We start from the raw sequence: 12,764 nt of genomic DNA on the forward strand, positions 1-12,764 counted from the left end.
GTTAAGCGTAATAAAGGTTGTGGCCTGTTTTCATGACAGGCTGTCTGCGAGGCATCGCCTCAGCTAATTCAAGTCACTAATCTGACCTCCTCCACAGCTCTGCCCTCTCACCAAAATATGGTCAATTCTTACTCCAAAAATTCAACATGGCAGCAGCCAAAATGCCAAACTAGAGACCTCAAAACGGGAGTCCTACATCTACCTACAATCTAAATCTTTTATTTTTATACAGTCTATGGTGCTAATGCATGGGACTCACACAAAACAACACAGCAAAACAGCTGAACCAGGCTAAACTTATGCTGCGATGCAACATGATGTCATCCAGCAAGGCGCTGGGTTGGCCGATCAAATACATGCAAATATACATTCCTGGTGGAATACTTTGTAAATTGGACGCTGTATTTCTCATGTTTACTTCGTGATGGTCGTTACAAAAGATAAAACAGTTGCCGCCATCATTTTGCAGAGCTGTAAAATCCTGTCTACAAGTTGTATAAAGTGCTGTGCAGTGTTTTGGTATCAGATAAACCAACAACTAGGGAGATCTGTTGCTCAAACTGGACTTCCTGAATCGAATTTCATTATCTCATCAGTGCCCGAGGCAACATGCCCCCCACCAGCGCAGCCCCCCATGTTGTTTAAACCCAGGGCGGCCATAATTCTCAGTTTGGCTATCACTCCTTTAAATGATGTTAGTTTAGCATTATCTACATAAATAGCATTCACATGACAAGATCAGTCACTAATCAGTGATCAGTTACGGCACCCCCCCCAAACACAAACAGAAAATGAAAAGACAATTCAGTCTCATTATTAGACTATGATTTAGCCTCAAGTTTGATAGTTTACAAAACAACTAATTTCAACAATGACAGTCAAACAAACACTGACTCAAAATCTTGTGCTTGTTTTTAATTTCAGTGTTGTCTGCTCCACTGCTTTTCAAAGTATAGCACTTCAAATTAATGCAATTAAAGCACAATAGCCTCAAACATTTAATAATTTGTTTTGGCATGGTATTACATGTCTTTTGGACCTACTGTAATATACCTCTATAAAGTTCAGGGTCTAAAGACCCTGTAAGTTAAAACTAGAATTGCTGCCCCGCAGTTGTATCTCTCCAAGCACAGTCAAATTTCTCTTACAGTTCTCATCCATGTCTGTGAAAACATGGATGCCAAACATACATTTTCCTCCCGGTGGCACAAAGGATCTATACAAACAGCACAGTTTCAAGGTGGACACCCAAGATTAGTGTCAGCAATTCAGTATCTGACCAAATGTCTCCCCTTCTGTTCCCTGAGATATGACATTGAGTAATGGCCAGAAAAGTCTTACATGCAGAATATTATGATTTTATAAAATATAATAATTTCCTAATTATATCGTACAAGACATTTGTGTGAAGTTTTGTCATAATTAGCTAAGAATTCCTGAGTTTAAAACATGTTTTGTGAGGACACACCAACCTTGAAATTTGACCACCATATTCTAATCAATTTATTCTTCAGTCTAAGTAGATGTTTGTGTCAAATTTGAAGAAATTCCTTTAAGATGTTCTTGTGATATCGCATTCACAAGAAGGAGGTGGATGCAAGGTCCGTGACCTTGACCTTTGACCACCAAAATCTAATCAGATCATCACTGAGTCCAAATGAACACTGGTGCCAAATCTGAAGAAATTCCCTCGAGGCATTCTTAAGATATCACGTTTACGAGAATGGGACAGACATCCATCTGTCTGTCTGTCCGTACGTACCTTCATATGTATGGACTGATGGACAACTCATAATGTCGCCAGCGCAGAGGCATAAAACAACAAAAAGTAGACTTTCCATTCTCTGCTGCTTTCCTCTCTTATCATGTATCCTCCTTATCCGGTGACAGTTGTCCTCCTTGGGCTGGCCATTAGAAAGATGGATCAAGGCTGGCACACCATGAATGGATCTGAATGCTAAGTACAAAGCTTATGAGGCACCCGAGTCCAATTAATTACCAAAGCCTGTTTTGTGTGGCACTGCTCGTTATCAGTCTCATATCTGTCTTAGTGACTAATGTTCCCCCTCCAAAACCCAAAGTAACAACAACTAGCTAACTGAGTGCCACAGGCCAGTGTTTATGAACAAGTAAAGAACGGAGCAACAGACTCACATCTCCACTCTGCAGCTAATTAGCCGGCACGTTATGGCCAAAACTCTTTTTCTGCATGAAGCGTTCGCGGAGCAACATCTGTTGTCAGTTACTTTCAAGAGCCAATCAGATTGCTTCAATCACAGTCCCTTCTGTCTTTGATTCGATGCCAGTTTTCATCTACTCCACACAACTCATGTTTTTGTTGTTGTCTGTTGTTGTGTGAGCAGAAGTGGAACACTTTGATATTAAAATGTAAAAGAAGCTCATCAGTAGGTAATTTGAGGGGGCATGAGGGGAAGACACCCTCGTCCTTGTCAATAAAATGACAAAAATGTGTCCCCCTTGATAACCTGCCATCCCTCTCATTCCTTCATGTCATTAATAGGTGGACCGTTGTCTGGGTCCGGACCCAGACGCTGTCCTGTCTGGACCCAGACCTGTAAATTATTTTTATTAAATTTGGACAGTGGTTCTAATTTAACCGGCGCAGCATTTCTAACCTTAATATTCAGAGGTGATGCCTAGCAGAGACTTGGCAGTTACTCAAAGTGGCCATGCCCGTCATTATGCATAACTTCGAGCCTTACTAAAATTTAAATGAATGAGTTATATAAAAGTATTTGTGCTGTAAAGTTGGGCATTTTAACATGGGGCCTATGGGAATAGACACTCTTTTGGAGCCAGCCTCGAGTGGCCATTCATGGAACTGCAGTTTATGTCATTTCTGCATTGCCACTTGGGCGTGCTGTAAAGTAGACAGCAAAAACAGAGTTTTTAATCAAGAATGGACAGATTCTTACGTGTTCATTAGGGGTTTAACAGTACACAAAAATCACGGTTCGGTACATACCTCGGTACACAAGTCACGGTTCGTTTTTTTTTTCGGTACAGTAATGAAAAAAACAGACAACTATTAAATATCTTTTACTTATTGGTAACCTTATTAAAACATACCACCACAGCAGTTAACTCTCTTTACCCAATTTTTGAATGAAACAAATATATATAAAATCCTGCTTTTTCACATTGTTTGAATGAAAATAGAAATATAAAAGTGAAAAATAAAATCCTGCTGTTTTTTTAACACATTTTTTGAATGAAAAATATAAATATAAATTTCTGCTTTAACAGTTTTACTCAATTAAAATAAAAAGTATAGTGCAGCTGGTCAGCTTTAAAGCCTGCTCAGATTCAGTTTTACTAGGAACTTACTTAGCTTTCCCACTTATAGTGCAGTAAACAAAACATGCTAATATCTAAAGTGCAGCTTAAACAATTTTACTCAACTCCAATGGCGTTGGTTATTTCTTTAGCGCAATGGTCAGGAAAACGCTCTTTCTTTTTAAATGACGACGATATCGTAGTTTGCACCAGATTGCTTTTTCTAGTCGTGCCGGTTAACGTTCAAACTCGGGTGGTGTCGCTTTAGATGCGTTAGCATGTTAGACGTGTTTCCAAGTACATACCCGACCGCTGTTCTGCAGTGTCGGCACACTGCTTTTGTCTTGTCCACTTGTTTATTTCCATCTTCATATTTTACCCTGAAACCAAAGTAGGGATGCACCGAAATGAAAATTTGTGGCCGAAGCCGAATATTATTAAACGCTTGGCCGAATACCGAATATCATTGTTTAGTTTTTCATTAGTTTTTGCAGATGAACCCCCTCCAGATTAGTGTTGTCATGGTACCAAAATTGGGACCCACTGTGCGATACCAAATATCATGGTTCTGAGTAGTATCACGATACCACAGCGAAAATGAGGCAGATGTGCCTTTTGTCATTTATGAAAAGATAAATCACTTTTCTATAATACATCAATGATATTTCAATGGAATAAATTACTTATTGACTTATTCATACTTCAAAAACAGCATCAATAAGTGATTAACATAGGGGGGATCAAAATAAAATAAATAAATAAAATAAAAATCAACCAGCCACCCTCCTCCCCTGACAGTCCCTTCATAAGTAATGAACAGTCCCTAAAGTGCGGTGAGGTTTGTGGACCGTTACTGCCAGAAAGAGAGAAATGTGAATGGCTCGTTTCTCCTCTGACACATCACATACCTGTGTTAGGCTGGCTCGGCTGTTCAGGTACTTCTGGGCAGTCATGACACCAAGAAGAGGATATTATTGTAACCGACTTCTCCGTTGCCCGGTAAGCCGATGGCCGCCGTATTTGACAGGAATACATTAACGTTACTGTCTGTGTCTGTGACCCCGTTCAACCCACAATCGGTGGGATATGCCTTTTGTTTCTGCTGCTGGTTGAAATCTGTAGGCTGTTCGCACAGCGTGCTTTATGATTTAAGCCTATTTTGCTCGCTCAAAACTATTTTTAGTCGCAAATGCCAGTGCTGTGACGGGCGGTTCGCCACACTGCCAACATTTTATTCTGCCCGTCATGGCACGCCGTTTGATTGCATTATCAAAACGCTGCTATTATTCAGCCTAGCTTTTAACTTATTCCACCGAATACCGAATGTGTGGGTTTTTTTGCAATTTTCGGCCGAATATATTCAGTTACCAGTTAACTAGATATTTTAAATGGTTCGGCTCGCAAAAACGGAATTAAAATAAAACAAAATAAAATAAAATAATATCCTGTGCCCAATAATTCGGTACAGGGTCGTGCCAAACCGGAAGTCGTGTACCGAACGGTTCGACACAAATACATGTACCGTTACGGCCCTAGTGTTCATTCTTCCAATGGACAGTTCAAAAGCAATATGTCTCGTATATGTAGGCAATATGATGGGGGATGCCATCCCCGTTGTTAGCAAAATGACCAAAATCAGCCATCAGCCCTATTTATCCCCTTTCAGCGGAGAGGGTGTTGGGGCAGAGGGGTTGTTAGTTGAATATATTAGTCAAAATCACTGATCCTTTATCTGACCAAGGTTTGTGCAAGCTAGAACCTTTGGTCCCGATGATGACTCAGAAATCTCAGTAGCCTAACTGTGCTGTGTACTGCTAGCTTCATGTCCCTGTCCATGGTGCTAATGTAGCTGGCAGATTTGCATCATGACAGCGTGTTGTGTAAAGTTATTTTATTGTCTTAAAAGAACCTGAAAACACTAATCTTTGTCAATCACACACCCACACAACCCCACACACATTCTGTACATAAACACTCTCATACAGTGAATGGCCAGCAAAAAATAAGCCTGGAGCTCATTTTGAGGTTAGCGACGCGTTCCTTTCCCATCAGGAGAGGTAATCACAAAAAGAAAAGGGAAGCAAGCTCATCTAGGTTGCCTTTTTCACTTCCCGCCTAAAGCAAATGATGAGTCAGCAGTGAGAGGCTGGTGCCACACAGTAGGGCCGTGGTGAGAAATGAAAGCGTCTGCTGCCAGAATAGTGGGGGAATCAATGGAGATGAGAGGAAAGAACAAGAAGAAAGAGACGAATGAAGGTGAAGTCAGGGTGAAGGGGGGGAAAAAAGAGCAAGAGGAAAAAATGGGACAACAGACTGAGATCAGAGGTAGCGCTGACAGAATGACGCGGCGGCGGGGTGGTAGGGCAGTAATGTGAACTAACAGTCAGTCAATAACAGCTTTTAAATGGTGAAGATGGGGGAGAAAATGGAGAAACAAAAAAGGTACAAAATGTGCTATAGGCCCAGATGAGGTGGCAGAGCAAAGGGAAAGATGAAGGGGAGAGTGAGAGGAGACAAGAGACGTTGATGTTTGGTGGGGTTAATCATTGAGCGTGTCGGGGGAAGAAGAGAGCCTTGTTGGAGTGACAGGTCTGCTGAGCCAAAACCCTCATCAGGCTTGCCGTCCTGCCCTGCAGACGTCAAAGCATCAGCTCCAGAAGGGGAGAAGTGAGACGCCGGGCGAATGTTAACTGCTCGTGGCTGTCTTTGAAATGGCCATTGTATAACTGCAAGTTCAACTTCTTTCCCCCGAGTTAATATCTATGATAATCACAAGGGCGAGAGCGGTGTGATCTCACAGACCCATCTTTCTCTGAGTCTGCCGGCTTTATTGTAACCACACTGAGTATTACCTGTGTAAGCACATTAAAATAGCCTTTGTAGCTGTCCTTGCAGCTAAATTCAGGCAGCAAACTCCCTTACTGTATATAAAATACCTTTTATATACTATTGTATACGAATTGCTTCCTCAAATGCCACATTTCCTGCTCATCATAAAGGATTTTCTTGATAGACTGAGTAGCTTTTGTTTGCTGACGGAGTCACGGCTGTGGCTTCAGTTCAATGAATAATCCTGTAACATTATCAAATCATGTAAGCTGGCCAAACAATGTCTGATGTTTACTGTCCCTGTTTGACCCTTGAGAGACAAACAGACTGCTCTGTGTTCAAGACTACAGAGTGACCCACATCATAGACATTCAATCAGACAAGTCGCTGCAGAGACATATTAAGGCCCTGACTTACTAATTTAACTACTGGTGCATGTTGGTCTGCTGCTGAGCATTGCTGTTGTTGCCGACCATCACCCCAACTCTTTGTGGTGCGTCAGGCACTGTTCGCTCTGCTTGGTTATCAGTGGCTGTTCAGCAGAAGGACTGCTGTATGTTAAATCAGCAGTGCAGGCAGTGAGAAAGAGCCGTCTGTCTGGCTGTTCAGGCTTCAAAGAGTACTCCTATTGCACGCCCTTTAAACATTTAATCAGTAGAGCTGACTAGTAGCGCATTAGTTTTTATGAGTTGAAATATCGATTTGACATCAAAACTACATTTTGACTGGTTAAAAAGTCAATGTAAGATATCTGTCAAACGATTTGGCATGTTACAAATGTATTTCTACATTTAGGAATTACATTTTGATGATTATGAACCAATTTACAGATATCTTTGATTTTATTAAAGATATCACTAGTATCACTAACAAGAAATATGACTATCTCCAATTAAATTTTCATGTTGAAAAATGGATTCTGACTAGTGGAAATGTAATTTCCCATTTCAGACATCAATAATTGCATTGCAGATATTTCAAGCACATCAACAAACCATTTTATTTGCTGGGCTTTATATCGTTAAAGTACCACCAAGCCATCTGTTGTACAGTGATATTGTGATAAGGGGAAATTCCCTTTTTGATATCTAAAAGTTATGCCTAGTTATAAAAGGAATTGTAGATATCTTACATATCACTGTTACTGGAATGAAATAATATTTAACTGGCTAAAATTTTATTTGAGGGTGCTTTCACACCTAACCTATTCGGTTCGGTTAAAACTAACTCAGGTCCGCTTTATCCAAATCGTGGTTAGTACTGTTCATTTTGGCTGGTGTGCAAGCTGGCAATCGAACCCTGCTGCAGACCAAACAACCGAACCCAGTCTGCTCCAAAAGGTGGGTGTCGGCCTGCTTCCAAACGGACTCTGCTGTGGTCCATTTGTGGAGGATCTATTACTGGTGAGGCTGCTGACAGCAGATGTTATGATTGTAGCATGATTTCAACAGCCACACCAATAATAGATCCATCTGCTAATCGTGAAATCTGTCTGCAATCTCATAATTGATCTTGATAAATGCCCTGTATATCCCATAACCTATTCATGCTAACGCATACATGTAACCATGGTAACACATATGCACACCAGTGAGGGTATTTTCCGTCATTAAAAAGCTGTTAAGACCTCTGTGTACTTTCTCTGTTCATTAAGTCCATTAAAAAAGTGTGACAGTCATCCCACAGTATTAAGCCCTGAGTCATTATATATTGATTGCGATTGATTTGCAGTCTAACAATAGCCTACTATTAATGCTCCCATCAGTTATTTCTCTATGAGCTTTTTGTGACAACAAAGGACATAAATATGTGTAAACACTTCAGAAGCATTGCATAAACTTCTGTCAGTCACGTGAATTTGATTTCCTCACAGGAGTCCTGATGACGCCAAAACTGTTCGATCAACCTGTCAATTAGTAGGGCCTCATGTTTACTCCTCTTGGTTTGTTTGTAAAAACCCAGTATAAACAGGAACCAAACCAGAGCTGAAATGCAACAACCATCAATTATCATTTCTTTCTTCTGGTGCAGACCAAATGAACCAAATTACAGGTGTGAAAGCACCATCAGATATCTGCAATTACATTTTCAGTAGTTAAAATTCCAAGCCGAGACATCAATTTTTGACGAGCCAGACTCGAATTTTAGATATGTAGAATTTGACAATGAGCATGGCCACAAGTAAGAATTAAATTATCAATATCAACAATTACCTTTGTGACCAGTGACAACTGAGCTGTAGATTAGAATTGCTAGAAGTAGAAATCACACTATTGATATGTTGGCTTGGAATTCTTACCAGTCAAAAAGCAATTGTTGGTATCAACAACTGCTACTGATTAAACGTTAAAAGAGCTTGCCATAGTGCTCCACCCATTTACCGTTACTCTACATTACACTTGAACACTTAATTATAGCATTGTCAGACTCACTATTGATAGACAGACAGGATCAAAATCGATGCAGCAGAAGCAGAGATATCTTACTCCACACAATCTTTCTCCTTGGCAAAGCCGGCACCTACATTACCCACAGTGCAACTCATTCGCCAGCAGTGATCTATGCTAGTGGCACCCAGTGCAGCATGGAGTCTCAAGCAAAAACAAGCAGCAGGCTATAAGAGGCAGTATTTTTTTTTTCATTTTCAAACTTGTAGTCTTCAGACCCAGCCGACACTGACTGAGTGACATCACTTGCAGACGTTTATCAGACTCTGTGCAGCCTCTTTTGGAGCCACATAAAGCATTATACAACTGCAGTGGTACTCCCCAAGACCTTTAAACAGTTTGTGTAAAATTGGCGGAGTTCCCCTTTAAACAACCAGTGATTTCACCCATTTAATGCAACTGCTCTTTGTTTTGCTACAAGGAAAAGACCGCAGGCTAACAGTCAACACCAGTGTCAAACAACATTTTTTGTTGTTGTAACATTTACTCAGACCTATTTTCAAGTTGTCTTCTGAGCATATAATGAAATAAAACCAAGTCGGCTTGTTTGTTTTGTACATCGTAGCACAATATTCCTTGGATAACAAAATATAGACAACTAAGTAATTACTTTTTCTCATGTAGGCTCAAGAGGTACTATATTGGCTCTGCGTGTGTTCAAGGACAACTTGGCAATGCAAAGCAGTGGGTCTTTCAGGGCCGACAGTGTGTGTGTGATTCTTCTAACCAGTTTCAAATGGAAGGCGAGCCTCTGCACCCTACAAAATTGATTTGCTGGGCTTTGACAGCGTATGAATGTCATAAAAGCCTTTTATGCCGCCTGGGAGAGAAAACAAGATATAGATGAATGCAATTACAATCCTGGAGTGTGGGAACACTGTCCACACCAATCATCTGTTTGCACTGGAAAATAAGTCCTCAAAGTCACTGAAACTGAGGCAAAGTTCACACTCATTCAACATTTGTATGAGTGCTATGTCATGACATGCGCAGCGGCAAATTATTTCTGAGACAAAGGAGTATCTATTTAAAGAAATGTATGCCTCAAAAAAGATTTATTGGACAGTGTTACTTTAAAACGGTTGGGCCAATACGTCTAAGTCCAGTGTATCTCGAGCATTTCAAAGCTACGAGCTGAGGAGATGTGTTACAGAGCAGGTTTGATATGAAAGTAACTCTAACTTATGACTATAAATATAGAAATGAATCTCTGCTTGTCTTTACCCTTTTGAAGCAGAGAAGTGAGAAGAGTGCAAGGTGGAAAATGTCAAGTCTTTGTAAGTGGCTCCATTGACATTCTCAGGAGACAAATTGGAGGATTTTAGACTTCAAAACTGCCCGTCCTGCTCCATTTAATGCCAAAGAAGATCTCTGCAGCACTTGCTCGGATGTGGACGTGGTGCAGACCAGTAGGGGGCACACTTACTTTGTTGCAGCCCATGTATGGTGCCCTGCTCAGCATGTGTAGAGTAATTGTGAATCATTAATGCATGCAAGCATACGTGTGTGTGAGTGTGTGTGTGAGTGTGAGTGTGAATGAGAGAGTGAAGGAGAGTGCAGCAAAGACAAAGACAAGACAAGGAGAATCAGACTGAAAATATTCCTCTCCAGGATGGAAGACATCTGAGCATCACTCATGCTTTCAGTATCAAGGTATTCAAGCTCACACTTACCGGGATCTGTGGTGGGGAAGTTCATCAAAGGGCTTCCAAAAGACGGGGGCGTAGTCTTTGGTCTAAACGGCAGCCTGGTGGAGCTGGTGACCACTGGTGGAAACTCACCGTTGGCTTAAAAAGAGAGAAATACAATGCATTTATTGAAAAGGCTTTACTTTATTTTCTTCATATGCAGCATTGAAATCCTGTTGCTGTTACATTGAAGAACTGTGAAAGCACAGTAGCTGCAGACCCCTCACTGGCACAGAAAATGTGGAACCACCAGCAGGGGTCATTCTTTCATTTGCACCACCAATGGCTATACAGAGGGAGTGGAATGCATAACATCCAGCTCCTCTCCATCTCTCCACGTCTCTTTCCGGCCCTACAGTTGATAGGTAAGCACATTCAGTCAGGGGTTTTTGTTGCAGTCAATCAAGCCTCCGGCCTCACTGCTTTCCCAGGACTGAGATCATAAGCTTGCTGGTACCTTGATCTCTCCCCCCTCAAATTCTCACCTAGAATTAAGTCTTCAAGGCAAATGGTGGCTGATTGGATATTACGGTTCAAGATAGAGGAACTTTTTTTAAAAAGCTTTTACAGTAGGGGAGACTAATTTTAACATCTATAATGGCTGGATGCTGACATGGAAAAACAGTCACCTTTTCCCTCTAGTTTTCAGTAGAGGTGGAGAAGCAGGAGTTCCTATGGTTTCTCGGGTGAATCACTGAAGAAATTGCAGAGCGTGTGCAATTTCCTTTAACAGTGTGTATAAAATGTGAGCGCTTTTTTCATTCCTGCTCGGCAAAGGTTTCACTCACATCCCAGATATGTTCGGCTTAGCTGCTATAAATGTTTCTGCAACTCTAACTTTGTTTCCAAAGTAAGGCCGTGTTTTGCTCAAGAGTTCTGTCCTGCATCTCATGTCTTTGATGCTGTGTTCTGTAGAAAAAGCCCTATGAAGCATGGTTACCAGATGAGCCTTTTTGGTTGCTGTGAGAGCAGAAGATGTGAGATTATCTCAGAGAAGTCAGATAAGGCTCAGTGGTTTGCAGAGCTGATAATGCTGCCAACATGCAATAGCTATGACACCGAACAAGGGCATGGGCTCAGATCTTGACCAGCTGCTATTCTGCTGGTAGTGCCTGTGATTTATAACTTCTATAACTACTCTGGATACAGTATATGCCATCTAAAGAGGCTACACAGCCTAGCTGCCTTTAGAAAAATAGAAATCACTAAGCATCACAATGATTCAGCCCATCCACACCAATAAGGGCTTCCCTTATAGTCATTAAACACTTCCCATGTGCTCAGTGTAGATACTTGAGGCATGCAAACAATGTACTGTAAATGATATGTGTGTAAGACCTGTATATTAAGCTCTATTTCTGTTCTGCATATGGAATAGACTGTTGAGAGGAAGATTACATGGTTCCAGGGCCTATTTGCATTTCATACGGGGAGAGAAAAAAGGTTTCTAGTTGTACAACTAGCCTGTCTTATAGAGCAACAGAATAGCATGCAGTTTGTTTACACTGTGGCTGCCTGCTATTCTCCATAGGGTTGCCCTGGATGGCAAACAGCAGCAAAGGATGATTTAAAAGTTTCACAAGAGTATTTTCTTTCACTTCTTTTGCTCTTCTAAACCACAAGTACTCCTGGACTAAAAAGTTGTAGCTTCAGATAACAGCATAAACCAATCAATGAGCAGGTGTTGTTTCCAAACCTCAAGAAAGGAGTTGAGTGAGCTGAATGTCAAGCGGAAATTCAACTGCAAGTTTCCCTAATTGTGAAGGGCCAATGGGTTGCCCACATAGTGTCATTTAGCTCCTTGGTGAAAACAAATCATCCCTGCTTTCCCCGCCATCATTCTGGAGGTGTCAGGGGACAGACGCAAGACTTTTCATCTTTATCTCTGTAATCATTTTACCGCAAAAACACTCCCTCTTCTCCATCCCGGCTCCCCTGTCACCTCAGGCTGAAGGCTCACCGTTTATGACAATATGGCAGGGGGCTCCCTCAACAGCTGAAAGGTTTAGAAAAGCAACTGTGTGGCGCTATTCCATTTGGTCCGAGAAAACCTGCTTTTACTCAGAGCAAAAAAGTTGACATTAATATCATTTGGGCCTGAGCTTAAACTACACCGATGGTCCTCTGGGTGATATATATCATTAAAAGGCTGTTTTAATCAAACTTCTTCAGCTTGCGGTCTCTGCAGGAACTTTCTCTGAGTAAAACAAAATCTTGTAATTTTGTCCTCGAAGCTTAAAAAAAAACCCCCCTCAGCACTGCTTACTTAAAATCTGCCAGCTAGAAAATCAATAGCTCATTCCCTAGCCCTGTAATCCTCAAATAAATATGATCGTCTAAGTCTCCACTGCTTGGGAGCTTTGACACAGATAGAGTTTATGTGCAGATTTGATGGATCACATACAGCACACGAATGACCGCGATGTGTTTGATTGCTTGGGCGGGCAGTCTGTCTCTGTAAGTAATACCCTTAGATGTGTTCACACAACAAGTTCAGCAACTT

The 12,764-nt window shown here is 41.2% G+C and overlaps 1 protein-coding gene across 2 annotated transcripts in view; it reads right to left on the reverse strand.

Annotated features, from left to right (window-relative positions):
- alk (ALK receptor tyrosine kinase) overlaps positions 1-12,764 on the reverse strand; it is a 487,049-nt gene that overhangs the window by 43,228 nt on the left and 431,057 nt on the right. For both annotated transcript variants that reach the window (XM_049596824.1, XM_049596823.1), the window contains exon 11: positions 10,247-10,360. In XM_049596824.1, the coding sequence (XP_049452781.1) occupies positions 10,247-10,360 (114 nt within the window). The remainder of the gene's footprint in view (positions 1-10,246; positions 10,361-12,764) is intronic.

The sequence above is a fragment of the Epinephelus fuscoguttatus genome, linkage group LG14 (assembly GCF_011397635.1).
Source record: "Epinephelus fuscoguttatus linkage group LG14, E.fuscoguttatus.final_Chr_v1".
Classification (NCBI taxonomy): Eukaryota; Metazoa; Chordata; class Actinopteri; order Perciformes; family Serranidae; genus Epinephelus; species Epinephelus fuscoguttatus.